Source organism: Numenius arquata, chromosome 2 (genome assembly GCF_964106895.1).
Source record: "Numenius arquata chromosome 2, bNumArq3.hap1.1, whole genome shotgun sequence".
Lineage (NCBI taxonomy): Eukaryota > Metazoa > Chordata > Aves > Charadriiformes > Scolopacidae > Numenius > Numenius arquata.
Genome location: NC_133577.1, coordinates 8,001,217 through 8,017,578, shown reverse-complemented (window position 1 = coordinate 8,017,578; position 16,362 = coordinate 8,001,217). Strand labels below are relative to the sequence as shown.

Sequence of the window (16,362 nt, the reverse complement as noted above, 5' to 3'; positions counted from 1 at the left end):
TTTAACACCATAATAAACATTAGGATCATGATCCATTATGTTTAACGTTTAGGGGAGTTTTTTTCCTGTAACCAGGATGCTTAAAAACGCGTTCAAAAACAGAAAGCGAAGCTAAGAGCCTTATGTAACATCATTTCAAAAGTGGTTTCTTTAAGGCTATCACCACACTAAAATGAAGCTTTTTTGATGGAAGATGACTGATTCTTCATTTTTTTGGGTCTACCCAAGGTGCTTTAAAAAGTAAAGGGAATGACACTGAGTAGGTCTGGTATTTGGGAAGAACAGGGTGAGGATGCAGAAGACAATTTAAGACAGTGAATGCACTAGGAGAAAAGACAGTATGTGTGAATGGTGGGAAAAGAGTATGAGGAGTATCGTGGGGAAAAGAAAAGCAGCACCAGACAGGAAAACACAGGCTTCTGGAAGAGGACGGGATGCGCAATCGGAACTGGGATACAGAGCTGAAATATCAAGGAGACTGTGCTGGGTAAGAAGAGATTAGAAGGAATGGGGAAAGCAATATTGCACAGATGGGTTCCTATAAGGAAAAAAGGGCAGAAAATACAGTGCTAGCTAACAGGAACCTGTAACTGAGGAGCCTGACTGGGTAATAAGGGGCATGAATGGATCAGGGCAAAGTGGTAGCACTTTCATTCACACAGCCAGCAGCGAATGAACAGAATCATCTCTTGCACACCCTCAAAGACATTCATGTTTTGGCTATAAATTGTATTTTGAAATAAAGAAGTTCAGATCCTACTGGCTCAAATCCCCAAGTTAAAAAGAAGCCCCTCCACTCTTTTCTCAAAAACATCCTCATAAAATGCATCTCATAATTTTAACTCGCTCTAATAATTAATGGGAAACAAACCAGCTTTGACTTAACTTGGCAATATCATTTTGCTTCTGCCCCAAACCATGAGAAAAACAAAATAAAACAACCTGAAATGGGTATGACTATAATCTCTGGAAATTCAGAGGTGTTTGGCTTCTGAAATTATACTGGCAGTGATTCAAGGAGATTTGAATACTAATCTTCTATAATCATATGTTAGAATTAGAAACATCATTAGCTTCTTAATAAATACAGGAATATCCCTTTCTAGCCATTGTAGGTCATGAGACAGCTGACCCGAAAGCCGTCTGCTCTCTCTTGTTAGCTAGAGCTCTTTGACACTCAAAAACTTAACAGCATCCGGTACCTCAAACCACTGTAATCTTCTATCCATGGTTCATTAACTGGTCACCTAAACTGACTTCAGTAGTAGCAGGCCAATTTCGTCTTAGATGTGCACAGTTTATGGAGAGACTATAGACCAGGGTAGCTTTTATGAACAGTAAATTCATGAGCAGTATTTATGAACAGTAAATAACAGCATAACTACTAGCATAACATTATATAACTACTATATAAGACATGGAAACAAAGATGCATATCCACCTCCAAACACCCCAAATGCTTTTAAGCCTCAGTGCTGCACAGCAGGTCCACGGAGCAGAGTTTTCCTTCGTGACTCACGCATTCTTAGGACACACTTCCCAGGACCTACAGGAATGCAGATAATTGTGCCTAATGCACAAGCAAATTTGCAGTTCTTGGAACGCAGCTATAACAAGTAAACTCAGGTCAAGAAAGTTTTCACAGCATGGAATTTCGATTTGTTCATAAGCTTAAGTGAACAGCAAATGGGGACTTCTGCATCTGTCAGTGCATATGGCTTCTAACGAAGGACAAAGTTTCGCAAGCACCTTCCGCTGAGCAGAAGCGTGCTAAAGCCACACAAGTGATGCGCAGGGAAGTGGTGCCATGCCACCAGCGTAGGGGGGGTTGTGTGGGTGTGTGGGAGGAAGAAATGAGGGAGAGGGCAAGGAAGGGGAGGAAGTCTGAGGGAGCTAACACATGCTGTTTTAGCCGAGAAGCACCAGCCACTTTCTATCTCCTCCACCCCTTGTTTTCCCCCACTTTATCCTCATACGTGGCAGCCAAATATCTAAATAACAGTTTGTCACAACAAAAGGTTGATCAACATGGTGCACGCTCTCACCTACACACCCCAGGTACAAAGTGCTGTCATCTACTGGATCTTCCTTTTCTCTCCCACCTTCTCCACTTGGATCCTTTACTGAGCTGAACCTGCATGAGCAATAGCCGTGAACAACCTGCATCTTCTCTAGGGCCAAGATCCCTAATGCCGTGCCTCAGGATCACACTGGGATCCAGCCTGAAAATTAGCTATATGAAATGCTTCCACCACTTCAGCCACAAACGAGCTCATTAAGCATCTCACAGAGAAAATATCCCTTTTGCATTCATGCATTTTATCAATTTATTTAGCAGCATTTAAAGTCAGCAGTTTCTTTCTCTTCCTTTTGCATCTGATCAAGTACATTTAGGAACGTATGCCACCTGTGCGCTGCATGTGGAGCTCCCACTCTGACTGAATTCTAATAATACTAGCAAAAATAATAAATAATAAATAACAATTTGTTACTTATGTGCTGCCAGGACCAGAAGGCTTCAAGACACCCAATCAAATATATGCAAATAGAGGGGAAAGATTAAAAAAAAAAAGTAAATCTACCCTCAGGCACACGAAGAACTAGGTTTTAAAAAATACAAAAATACAGACAGCACTGCCCAAACCCAAAAATGAACCAACCAATTCCTAACAGAGTAAAACTGAAACTCTTTGCTAAGTCCCTGCACAACCAAGTCAAATGGTCTGAAGTGTCCAGCAGCATTTGTAGAGGTAAGATTCACCCTCTTCAGTTGTTTCACTTAAACTAATTCATTGCCAAACCCCATCGCCCTTTGCGCTTTGCTTTACAAGTTAGCAAGGAATTCACAAAGGATTTGATGTTCTGCTCTTCTGCCCATTCGACTCTAGTTCATCTTTACCAGGACACCTAATATTCAGCTAGTAAAAATCCAGCCACAGTAGATTTGTTTTAAGCTATACTGTAGAGAGTCCTCAACCACTTTGAAACAACTAACCTGACAGACAACAGCGGCAAAAATACCAGAGCTATGTCAGCCGCACACAGATCTAAGTGGAAATTATTACATAATTGCACCCTTTGGCAAGTATTTGTTTGGAAATCCTGCTGCAAACAGGATGCTTGAGAGGGCAGCGGCAAGACAAGATGTTCAAGGAATGCAACGTAGAGGCATTCAAACGCTGCTTTCAAACTCTCGAGGGAAAATCACATGGACAGACCTAAGTTGCCAGAAGGAGACTTCATAAAAAATGAAAATCAGGTTGTGATTTTCTTCCTAGCATTTCACATGAGCTTAACCTGTTTCCAACCAACAGAATCTCTAAATTTTACAGTAAACTGCAAAAAAAACCCCACAAGCAACGCCAACTGTATGCCACGAGAGTGTAAATATCCTGAGGTAACTGGCAAACTGCTGATGAAAATCCTCTAAATGCTTAATCACAGTTCTAATTGGGAGAGGGACTTGTTTTTAAGTCTTACCAAAACATGCTTATAAATTTTAATTTACTTTAGTTTCTTCCTCTCTGAAAAGGCTGGAAGTTTTACTTCACCTTCCAACTGATTTTGTTCTTTCTTCAGACCTTGGTTAACTTTTCCATCCGCTAAAGTTAAACACAGCTTTCTCAGTGGTAGCAAATTTAACTATGTCAAGTTGAAAAAATCTTGGATCATACATAGTAAAAGTAACAGAACAAATGCTGTAAGGCTTTGAAGACTAACAACAAATTCAGAGATTTCAAAAATATGGTATGGAGAAAACACAGTTATTCAAATAAATGCAGGCAAATAAGGCAAAATTTGAAAAAGATTTCTTAGAAGGAAGAAAGCTTTTCATATTCACCCATTCAGAAAGGGAACAAGGAGTCGGTGCTTCACTTTGGTCTTCAAAATAAGCCAAGGTATTGTCATTTTTGTTTCTAACTCATATACCTGGACTTACAAGGTGAGAAGACCAGGCCTCAGATTCAGATCCTTAAAAGAAAAAAACCTACATAGAGAGGAATTTGATGTCTTTGAACAGGGAACTGCTGGAGAGGGTACAGCAGAGGACTACAAAGATGATTAGGGGCCTGGAGCATCTCTCTGATGAGGAAAGGCTGAGGGACTTGGGTCTTTTCAGTCTGGAGAAGAGAAGACTGAGGGGGGATCTGATCAACACCTATAAATACTTAAACGGTGGGTGTCAGGAGGATGGGGCCAGTGGTGCCCAGTGACAGGAAAAGAGGAAATGGGCACAAACTTGAACATCAGAAGTTCCATCCAAACATGAGGAGGAACTTCTTTCCTCTGAGGGTGGCAGAGCACTGGAACAGGCTGCCCAGAGAGGTGGTAGAGTCTCTGTCTCTGGAGACATTCAAAACCCTCCTGGACACGTTCCTGTGCAACCTGCTCTGGGTGGACCTGCTTTGGCAGGGGGTTGGACTAGATGATCTCCAGAGGTCCCTTCCAACCCCATATCCTTCTGTGATTCTGTGATTCTGTCTTTCATGTGTGTATTGCAAGCAAAACCACCACTTTTGTTTCAAATACAGGAATGTCCAATGTGAGCTTATTACACGTTAACACTTGTTTCACTCTTGAATTCCTCAGAAAACACACAAACCTGTCCCTGGTGGTGATCTTTTTAACATTGACTGAGCGGAGTTGCATTAGCAATTAAAACCCCAAATGACAAGGAATTCTCCGCTCATGCTGAGCTCCTCCCAACATCAGACTCTATATTAAAGTAGCGCAATTAGAAAAATGTTTTCTAAATACTGCGTTAGGATGGGCAGGCACTGACAACTGCAATTCTTAGATACAGAAAGCTGCAGTACAGAAAAGACTGTGTGTAAGGGAAGGAATCGGAGATATTTTTCTTTTATTGATTTGTTCAGGCATGATCCCTTGTAATCAATCTACATTATAACATGTTTAATACACTGCAGAATCGCCTATCTTCTCAATTTTGTTTTATTACATTTTGTTGTGGTTTTACTTTGTTCAAATCAGCTTACTTCTTACTTACTTAATTACTTCTGTGGAGTAACAGTGTTTTTTAATTTCATAAAGGGTTTTTTTCCCCCATTTATAGGTTTAAACAACTTCGTATTTTGTTGTATGGTGGCATACTGGCACATTCAAAATTTCCATCATGCCAATAATAGCAGATTTTTATCGTTTGCGAATTTCCCCATTTGCAGATAGAGTGGTCAAATTTCTTTTTAGTTTTTTTTTTTTTTCAGCCTAAGGACAAAACAAGTAACTACCCACATGGACTTCCACCCTACAAGTCCTTGTACATCCTCAGGTTGATGTAACTGCAAAGATTCAAAGGGAATTTGATTTTTATTAACCATATTTTTTCATTTTAAATACTAAATTTGCGATTTTCTATATTAGTTAAGATTATTTGATAGGTTCTATAGATCTTTACTACAGCTTAAGAAGGTTTATCTCAAAATTTTTTCTTGTATTAGCTTACATTAGCCTTACATTAATATAAATTATATTATATAACACAAATATATCCGTAAGGTCAAAAATACATTGATTAAATATTTGTTATAGACTTATACTCAAAACAAATTAGAACAACTCAGAATCCCAACTTTGACTTCAGCATAGAATACTAACATAGAACACTAGATGTGTTGTCCTTCTTTAAACTAATTGTTTAAAATATTTAACAATTTTGTCATACAAATTATGGCAAATAATTACTACTACTACTACTATTGCTATTGTTGTTGTTATAATTATTATTATTAAAATATTTAACAATTTTGCCATTGTTAAAATATTGTTAAATTATTGTTAAAATATTGTTAAAACTCAAGATTACCTGAGTTATCCTTACCACTATAATAAAATCATAAAGAAAATCATTCAACTGAAGTTGTCATCATTTGAAAGTGTTCTGGCAAAAGTCTACAGACTTTACACTGGTTTAAAACGTAGCACTGTTATCTATCACTTACAGACTCCAAGTTATAAAATAATATTACTGACATTAGTTAAATCTATCATCATAGTAAGTGATCCCAATTTGTCCTCCCTTCCACTCTCCTCCTTTCCCCTGCCAACCCTACTGCCAACACAAATATTTCAAGACAGCCATAACGTTCCTAAGAATTCCCAAATTAAATGTTCAACGTATTTAAGTCCAATTGTAAAATAAAGACATGCTAATGCAACGTGAAAATGGAACTCTTCAATGTGGTGCTCAAATTCCACTCAATTTGTAATAACGCTACCAAAAGCAAATGGAAAACATGGGTCTCTGAATAAGAAACGGTGATACTATTACATTTTTATTGCCGCATCGACGGCACTATACATAACCATTTCTCTGACATGTTTACAGCCTGAGAGGGAAAAAGAAAGCTCTAAAACACACACTTATTAAAAGGCTCCCTTATGTATATTGTTGCCTTTTCTCTCAAATACATTAAGCAACATTATTCTTCAAAAAGCAATTCTTTTCTTTGACTGTAAACTGATAAACACTCCATTGACTGTATCCTTTGTTATAGTAAGAACACTGAGATATTTAGACATGGTGATTAATTACCTCTGGGAATAATACATAATAGTATTTTACACTTCTCTAATCTTTTCACCCAAAAGCCATAAAACACTTGAATATAAGGGTAACTTTACAGATGATGAAAGAGGAAAGCAGAAGGTGAAATTCATTTTACTAAAGGAAATCCTGGAAAAGAGTCATAGTTATATTCCATGGAGTGTGAAACGTGTTTTCACTTTTTTCTTCTGTGCCGTGGTAAGTTTAACCCATACAGTTAGCAATGAAACTTACTCAACTTCAGATATCGCACCAATAGCACAGTTTTATTATTCCTTAATTCTGAATCATCTGGCCTCTGACATTTTCTGGTCATTTTATTTCCTATCAGCATGACTAAATCCAAATTGGGCACAAATCACCTATAATTTTTAGCTATGCTTTGTTAAGCTGCTATCTTCTTTTGTTGTCTAGTAATCGTATCTCATATAATTTAATAACTAATTAAATAGTAAGTGACAAAACTACCAACTCTAGTTTTTAGTCCTATTGTTAACATGTCCCTCTGAAATTTTCCAAAGACAAGAAACAAACTAAGTTCTGATGACTTTTTTAAACTTAATCAAACCAAACCTAAATGCATTTTCCACAAAACGAATACAACATGTACTAGCAAAAAATATGCTGGGAACAGACCTTATACCTGTTTTTTGTAGCACTCAATCTGCCAGACAACATATAAAAGTTCATACACAGCCATCCTGCTATTTCTTTCAAGAGAATAATAAAAGTATAAGGCCAGGGAGATTTATATATGAGCAAAATCAATTCCTCTCTAGCTTTGGCTGCCCTGAATCAAGTTGTATGAATACCCACATTAATATTCTGCGATTCAAAATAGGACCACTAATAATAATAATAAAAAATAACACTTGAGACTGCTTCCAAAAATCTAGCCTTGCTTTTTGTCTCAATAACTACCTGTTAGCCTATCAGAGAGAACTTAAGCTTTAAAAAAACCAACCAAGTAGTATTTTGTTAATGTGCAATAGTATCTTGGTTTACTCTAGCTTCTTTGAGGAATAATGTTTTCACAGAAACTGCACAATGAAAATTAGAAGCTATTTAGACCAGGGCACCCCTTACTAAGGAGATATATACTTCTTTTAACTCTAAGTTACTTTTCTGCTAATTATTACACCCAAACACAAGAAGTAGAACTGGTCTCCTTTCAGCACCCACAGGCTCCACTTTATTCTAGAATACAAATTCTATTTATTTTTGCCTCCTCTCAGAATGACAGTAAGAGAGCCAAGAGAAACTGAAGAACAAAGCACCTGCACCAGCAATGATCCTGCCACCTTAGACAAGTTGGTACAACGGATCCCTCAACAAATGCGTATTTTGTAAAGTCAGGTGTGTGACTGCAATGTACGCAGGATGACCTAGTTATCCTTAATTCAAGTACTATTATCTTTAACTCAGCTACTTCAAGTACTTACAGAACTGAACAAAGAGTGGCAGAAGTCGGGAAGGTTTCTGAGAGACTCACATAGTTGAGAAACTTGTTGCAAAGAATCATTTTGTAGCAGCATCATTTTCACCCTAACTTAATTTTCAACTATGAGGCTCAACGATGAATTTATGGGTTGTGGTGCAGGACAGTGCAGTCCAGCAGCAGTCTAACCAAGGCAGCTATACAAGAAATTTTAGGCACATCTCTTGAAATATCCCATCTGAATCCACTTTGCCGGTTTCACACAAACTAACTCTGGGGCTTGGTTTGTGTTGTGAGGCTAAATGAAAGCAACATGTTGTAGCTTCCAACTAGCCTGAATGTTCAACTCAATAATTTGATCTACTGGGCCCACTCACTTATCTTGGCAGCAACTCTTTACCTCTTTGTACCTCAGTTCCCCTGTCTCTGAACGGCAGAAATGATACTGCTCTCATTTCTGAAGTGTTCTGGAATCCACAGGTACCAGGCTGATATCTTTACCATCTTCTGAATAAGCAGCGTAAGTATCTACCACCTCTACACACCATGAAGAAAGTCTGAAGTGGAGAAATGATTGTTAGCAGCAACGGTGAGGATTATCACCAGTGTAATGGCAAAGCACACTGCCAGTCATTGCTTCGTAAACTAGAGAACTATCCTATTGACACAGGTGTTTTAGGGAATGTGGCCACCACATTCACAACAGCAAAAAAACGGTGGCAATCATCAGAATGACAACAGTTAAAATAAGTCATCAGATGCACTTATTTTCTTTCTTATTTCAAGGACAGGAGAGATTAAGCATGAATACTGGCATCCAAGAAAATCTTACTTAGGTATGAATCCAAAATATTATGGACAGACAGGGACATACAGTCTTTAGCTCTGTATTAAATAACTTCCTCATAATGCTCAGCTTTTGTAAACAGTGTGAGGGCTGTAAATCAGATTAATGCATACTTTTAGAATACCTACTGTGTCTTGTGTTTTAGCATCCAAACTACTAGTTTTTCATAATTTGATTCATAATTATATTACCTGCAGATAACTGTAAATCATCTGTAAAGCATCTCTGCAAAGCCAGCCACCTAAATCTGCAAGACATTTATTGATGCTGATACTGGAATGTCCCTTTACAAAGAGACAGATGAAAAAAAAAATCCAAATTACTTTTCAGATTCAAGTTATAAACCCACTTTTCTCAAGAACTGGTAGCAGTTTCTGGAAACAGAAAGAACTTCTACGTGCTTCTGTGATGTCAAAGATGAAATCTTTGCTTGTGGAGGTACAATCTGTAGCAAGAACACACGTCTGCCAAGACTCTGGCATTGATGATATTTTGTCTAGACAGCCTTTGAATGTGACTGACACAGGAATACTGCACATGGTTGAGGAAAATGAAACTTATGGAAGAGCTTTTCAAGACTTAGTCAATATACAGTATTTCGGAAATGTGCCTAGCATTCTCCAACATGCCTCCTGGTATCCTCCTCAGGAATCTAAAATGCTTTGTTTTTTTCTAGTCTCCCAGTCATCCCAGGAGACACAAAGACAGATTTGCTTAAATAAGATGCTATCAGAGCCATCTGGACATAAGTAAATATTGTCAATAAGTGTAGAGGTCTATGTGCTGGCTGGTCACCGAGAAAAGTGTTCAAGTCATTGAACTGGTGTGTTATCTGGAAGGACTGAAGACTGTAAGGAATTGCTAACCTTTTCTCAACTATTGGACCTAACTATGAAAAACACAAGACAACTACTAGCTAAAGGACAGAAATGACTAGCTGCACTTGATAACTGTTCTAGACATTTTAGAAAGCATTACGTATTTACCTTGACCTTTTGGGCCATGACAGAACTAGCCTGACCCATGTGCGTGTTTCGGTGGGAAAGTCCACACGAACTTGCCACAGACAGCAGGCTGTAATTTTTGGGAAATGATTAATATCATGTACTGTCAAATGTTATTTTCACTGTGTGACAGCCTTAGTTCACTTAATCCTCAAGCAACTGTCAGGGCTAGGAGAACATAGGAAAAGGTGAAGGAGACTGAAAGACACGATGATTGGCTTTTAGCTTTAGTTGGTTCACTTCCAATTCAACTGTCACCAAAGTTAAAGCTCCCCTCTAACTTATGGGGACTTGACACTAACTTCTATCAATTAATATTACTGACAGTACTGTCCAGAAGCCCAAAAGGGAAAAAAAAAAATATTTAGGTTCTAGTTTGCCTTTCAGAAAAAACACCAGGCCTTAAGATGCCTTTTTACAATTGTACTAAAAGCACTAGTTATGGCTGTGGATCCTCATAGATCCAGCCAATTTTTGACATCCAACACAAAAGTTATCCTGCTAAATGCAAAATACAGCAGGTGCTTCTCTCAAAATAAAATATGGACCTCAGTGAACCTTAGCTTAATCCTGATACAGAAATTTGCATGCTTGACCTGGTCGGTTACATGTTTGAGTTCAGTCTTCGAACTACCAAACTCAACCTACTGACTGCATGTGGAGTGTGCAGGCAATAGCAGAAATACTTGTGAACGTACAATGAGGCTATGAGAGAGATTTTATTATCAGGAAGCACTGAAATATTTGCACTTTGGGACTTCTCTATAACTCAATAGGAACTGCAAAATTTCTCGTCTGTTTGCACTGTGGATTCAAAGTGAAAAAAACCCCACCAACCTATTCTGATCTAGGCACTTGGTGTAAGTTGGCTGTCACATTTCTGAACCAGAAAGGAACTTTCTCCTCCCATCTCCTCTCTTCCTCCTGCCCTCTCTCCTCCCACCTGCACTAGGGGAACACTCTTCAGGAGGCCGCCAAGGCTAGTAAGTGCAGTGCAAAAAAAGCCCTTGACCAGCACCTGGTGTTTCCCAGCAGGCTCCTAACTGTTCCAGATCTGGACCCTTACGAAGAAAAGTGAAGTGAAAACATCTTTTGTTTCTTAGGCTCGTTTATGGATTTGCAACCAAAACTAACTGGATCCGGCAAGTTGTGCTGCCCAACATCTTCAGTGTCACTCTCACACCCTTGCACCTGCCAGAGATGGGTTCCTCACATGGGCCCAAGGCAGCAAGACATGTTTTCTATTTTGACAGCACACAGGAGCCAAATGATGGGGCCAGCGGGTTCTGGTGTTTACTGTCAGCCATTAAAAAAGGCGACAAAAGGCACCAGCACGGCGCTGACAGGGCGCCAGGCGCACCTTCCCCGCGGCCGCCCTCAGGCAGCGGCCCCTCAGGCTTTGTCCGGCTCTTCCTCCGTTCGAACCACCCGGCTGGGCTGCCGCGGTCTCCGGCTGGCTCCTCTCTCACGGCCGGCCCCGCAGTCACAACATGTCGCCGTCCCCGCTTTTAAGGTCACCTCATGGCGCTGCCGTCGAGGTTGGGCCGCCGCCTCCGGGGGCTCCCGCGCGGGGCCGCGGCCGTTCAACGGTGGGCAGCCTGAGGGAAGGGGGGGGGGGGGGGGAGCGGGCCACGGGGGCCGGGGGTGGGGTGGGCACTTACCAGGTCTATGAAGGTCAGAAATTTCCAGCTGCCTCCATAGGTCTGATGCGCGGGCATGTCAATGGCCTTGTAATTGCACAGGATGGAGCAATAGGACAGGAGGATGGCGGCGCGCAGCACCTGGCAGGGCACCAGCGCCATGTTGCACGCAACGCCGGGGCGGCCTCGGCGGCGGCAGCGGCCGGCTGGGAGCCAGCCCGGGGTGCACTTCCGTGTGTGTGTGTGTGTGTGTGTGTTTGTGTGTGTGTGCGTCTGTGTGTGTGTGCGCGGCCGTGCGGGCGGGACTGCGAGCGCCCCCGCCGCCGCCTTCACTCAGCCCCGGCCGGGGCGGAGCGGAGCGGAGCGGGGCAGGCGGGGTTGGAGGGGCGGTTGGCGGCGGCCGTTGCCGGCGCTGCTGGCAGCGGCTTGGCCGGCGGAAGGGCCGCTCTCCCCAACCGCAGCTCCGCGGCCGGGGCGGGCGGGAGGAGGCCGGGCCGTTCCTGAGGGAGCGGAGGGGTATGGCCTCCCCCTCCCGCCGCCTCGGCGTCTGGCAGGTGCGGGGCCGGGGCTGCCCGGGAGGGCACGGGTGCGCGCATGGGCAGCGAGTTATTCGCAGAGCCTGGTTGCCCGCGTTTTCAAGCAAAGGAAAAATAAAAATACACTGCGTCAGCAATTACGGGTTTTAATCGGTGCCTGGTGAAACGCTGCTGCGCCTACCCGCCTCCTTGAAAGCACCGGGCCGGCCGTACCAGGGCCAGCGGGGCGCAGGGCCCGGCCATCGCCACGGCCTGAGCCATATGCAGCGGTTGGCACAGGTGTCACCAGCCCGGCGGGAGGTCGTGAGGGTGAGAGGTGCTGCCGAGCTAAACCGGGGTCTCCAGGTATAGGGCATGAGCTGCACTGCCACTCCTCTGTTGGGCTTATGGTGTCCATAGAGCTGTCCCGGAGTGGAGACCAGTCGTCACGTCGTGTGTGTTTCTGAGGCCTGGTCAAGGCCTCGGAGTTCCCACATGCAGAATCATAGAAGAATCATAGAATTGCCTGGGTGGGAAGGGACCTTTGAGATCATCGAATCCAACCATCAGCCTAACACTGACAAAAACCATCAGTAAACCGTATCTCTAAGCACCATGTCTACCCGTCTTTTAAATACCTCCAGGGATGGTGCCTCAACCACTTCCCTGGGCAGCCCATTCCAATGCTTGCCAACCCTTTCAGAGTAAAAATTTTTCCTAATATCCAATCTGAACCTCCCCTGGCGCAGCTTGAGGCCATTTCCTGTTGTTCTATCACCTGTTACTTGGGAGAAGAGACCGACCCCCACTGGCTACACCCTCCTTTCAGGTAGTTGTAGAGAGCAATAAGGTCTCCCCTCAGCCTCCTTTTCTCCAGGCTGAACAACCCCAGCTCCCTCAGCTGCTCCTCATAAGTCTTGTTCTCCAGACCCCAACCACTTCTACTCCAGTTGGTAGAAGTGCTCTTTGTAATACCTGCAACCGCAGGGACTGCATTATCCCTGGATTAAAACATCCGGTGGAGTACTATTATAAGGATACTTTCTTAGTGGTGGACCTGATGGTGGCCACACAGTGTTCCTGGTTGTAACTAACCCCTTGGTAATACCTGCCCAGGGACCAGAAGGTCGTCGTGAATGTTTCGTCGTCAATGGTCGTCAATGACTGTGCAATGTGTTCCCTACTTTTATTCCATTACGTAGAGTCAAAGCCTCTTAATCTGGTATCCACTGTGCTCAAGTTCTGCAAAACTGAAGGGCTGTTTAAGAGTACACATGCTGGCAGCTAGCCTAGATGAAATTAGCACAGTTTAAGATCTCTGCTTCTGCAGAGGAATTGCATGTCAGGCATGGACAAAGAATCCCCTAGAAGCACATGGCGTCAATTTCTCACTGGATCCTTTAGGTTATTTTACCTTATCTTAACTGGATTCACAGCCCCAGCAAGTCCATTGGGCAATCAGACCCTTCTGTTGTCTGTGGCACGTATTTCAGTCTTACTGGCTGAAGGGGTTTGGTCTCACTGAAGTCTCCAGGTTCAGTGTAGGAGGTCTGTGGGTGAAATATGGTGGTCTGCAACACGACAGGAGACCAGACCAATGTCTGCAACACAAGGGGAGACCAGACTAATAACGTTAGCGGTGCGCCCTAATACAAGTGGGTCTGCAGAGCAGCACAATTGCCGCTGAGGACCTGATGTCTGTACTGTATGTATTGCAGGAGGTTTCACTTCAGACTAGTTCTTATCTGGAGCTGTGGACTGAATATTCATTAGTGGCTGGAGTGTATTAAGTGAACCCCTGGAGCACATCTTCTGGTCTGGTTTTATTCAAAAGGAATCCAGCTTGCTTTCTGAAACTGTGTCAGGTTATAAACCAAAGCTCAGTGTAAGTCCAGATGATTGAGGCATTTACTCTTCATTTGAACTATAGTGCTCCTGTAGAGGCAACCTTAGTGCACAGGTCTTGCTGGACTTGAGCTTTGTGAGCTCTCAAAGTAATTTGCTCAAAGGGAGGTTACTCTGTGTGGAGCCCACAGCATGACTGATGATTACAGAATCACAGAATGATCTGGGCTTGGAAGGGACCTCTGGAGATCATCTAGTCCAACCCCCCTGACAAAGCAGGCCCACCTAGAGCAGGTTGCACAGGAACTTGTCCAGGAGGGTTTTGAATGTCTCCAGAGACGGAGACTCCACCACCTCTCTGGGCAGCCTCTTCCAGTGCTCTGCCACCTGCAAAGTAAAGAAGTTCCTCCTCATGTTTGGATAGAACTTCTGATGTTCAAGTTTGTGCCCATTACCTCTTTTCCTGTCACTGGGCATCACTGAAAAAAGACTGACCCCATCCTCTTGCCACCCACCCTTTAAGTATTTATAGGCATTGATCAGATCCCCCCTCAGTCTTCTCTTCTGCAGACTAAAAAGACACAAATCCCTCAGGCTTTCCTCATAAGAGAGATGTTCTAGGCCCCTCATCATCTTTGTAGCCCTCTGCTGTACCCTCTCCAGCAGTTCCCTGTCCTTCTTGAACTGTGGAGCCCAGAACTGGACACAGTACTCCAGATGTGGCCTCACCAGGGCCGAGTAGAGGGGGAAGATGACCTCCCTCGACCTGCTGGCCACACTCTTCTTGATGCACCCGAGGATGCCATTGGCCTTCTTGGCCACAAGGGCATATTGCTGGCTCATGGTCATCCTGTTGTCCACCAGGAGTCCCAGGTCTTTTTCCTCAGAGCTGCTCTCCAGCATACATTACATACCCATACACTGCCCTATGTCTTGTGATCAGCCTCTGATAGGAAAATTTTGGGGCTGTCTAAGCCTTAGGCAATTTGTCCCCTACTTTCCCTCCTCCTGTGATGTACAGCAACTTGGGTCACCTCTGTGTCCCTAATACAGCACCACAGACATTAATACTCACTGGATATAACTTGATAACGGCCTTTCTCAGTTTGCCTTTTAGTCACATGCATTTAAACATCCTCCAGAGTAACAGCATCCTCAAAACTTAAAAAAAGAGGAAAACTACCCAGACTTTTTGGAGCCGCATTTGTATGCTCTTCAGTTCTACTCTCTGGTCTTCCATAGAAATCTCACCAAAACTCACAGAAAATCCTAATCTCATACAAAGGAAAACTTCACTCAGCCTTGTAAACAAAGGTGAAAATCTAAATGAAGCAGAATGTATAAACCCCCCTTTTTCCCCCCTTTTTTTTCCTTTCAGTCAAGAAAATCTCAAGGCAGGCTAACTAACATGCCAGGCTCAGCCAAGGTTCTTCCTGGTCAAAGACTCTTCTTTATTACAAATTTCTAGACCTTTGAAAGGAAACTTAACTCCTTTGTGGGTGGGTTCTTTGTGCCTGTGTCCTTTCTAAAGAAGTATCTGTTGAATCTCTGGACGGTATTATAATAAGGGCTAATTAGATTGTAGGCTGCCATTAGCCGTTATGTGCTACTGTGGACTTTATACTCCTTGTCTATTTAGAGACAAGCAGCAAAGTCTTTTGTGACTCTGGTTGAAATGGAGTTGCAGTGGATTTTATTTTCCTTTGGATTTGGTCTTAATTTTTTTTTCAGCAAAGCAAAAATGAGAAGTTTACTAATTTTCCCTTTATATTGCTATACGAATGCAACTTTTTGGTACTTCGTAAAATCAGTTGCTTGATTAAATGCATAAATCATAATAAGGTAGACTAAATATGTAAAAGAAGATGTTCCGTGCTCGCCTGTGATTTTTCAGGTCCTATATTTAAATATTTGTTTGTATGTAAGTTGTGAAAAGCCTCAGCTGAATTTTCCTAAGTCACATATTGTAAGTTTGTTTGAAAGTGGGAGTTTTACATGGGTCATACTTGTCATTCACAGAGATAAGAAGCGGGTTTAGAAAGGAGAGAGAGTCCAAATCACTGGTATGTCTGGGATGGGAGATGTTAATAAATGCTGTCTACTACAGGGGGGGAAGAAAGTTGCCTAAAATTCTACCAGAGAACTGAGTGGAAAACAGAACTAAAAAGGTGGATTTCTCATCCAACTGTTAATATAAAATGAGTAGTGTGATGTTTTTGCTACTTGGCACTTTGACAGAATAAAGTGTAACATCTTGGAGTCCAGGTTTTAATCTTTTCTCTGCAGGCTAGCAGATGAGATAAGCGGGGTTTTTTGATTGTGGCATTTTGTTTTTGCTTTGGTTTGGTTGTTGGGTTTTTTTTCTTTTTTAAAGGAGCAACATTTGAATTTCTGAACAGCATTGTATTTTGTGAATTTCAAAGATATTGGTGAATATTGGTGAGATACTGAGAGATGTTTTGAGGCCTGTGAGATGCCTTTTCTTAAGCAATTGCTTTAAATGCAAAT

The 16,362-nt window shown here is 42.4% G+C and overlaps 1 protein-coding gene across 3 annotated transcripts in view; it reads right to left on the bottom strand.

Moving 5' to 3' along the window:
* AIG1 (androgen induced 1) overlaps positions 1-11,849 on the bottom strand; it is a 129,961-nt gene extending 118,112 nt beyond the window's left edge. For 2 of the 3 annotated variants that reach the window (XM_074168014.1, XM_074168015.1), the window contains exon 1: positions 11,516-11,656. In XM_074168014.1, coding sequence (XP_074024115.1) covers positions 11,516-11,656 — 141 coding nt within the window. Of the gene's footprint in view, positions 1-11,515 lie in introns of all 3 variants that reach the window. The other variant, XM_074168013.1, reaches the window with a different exon arrangement.
* Between the last annotated feature and the right edge of the window lie 4,513 nt (positions 11,850-16,362).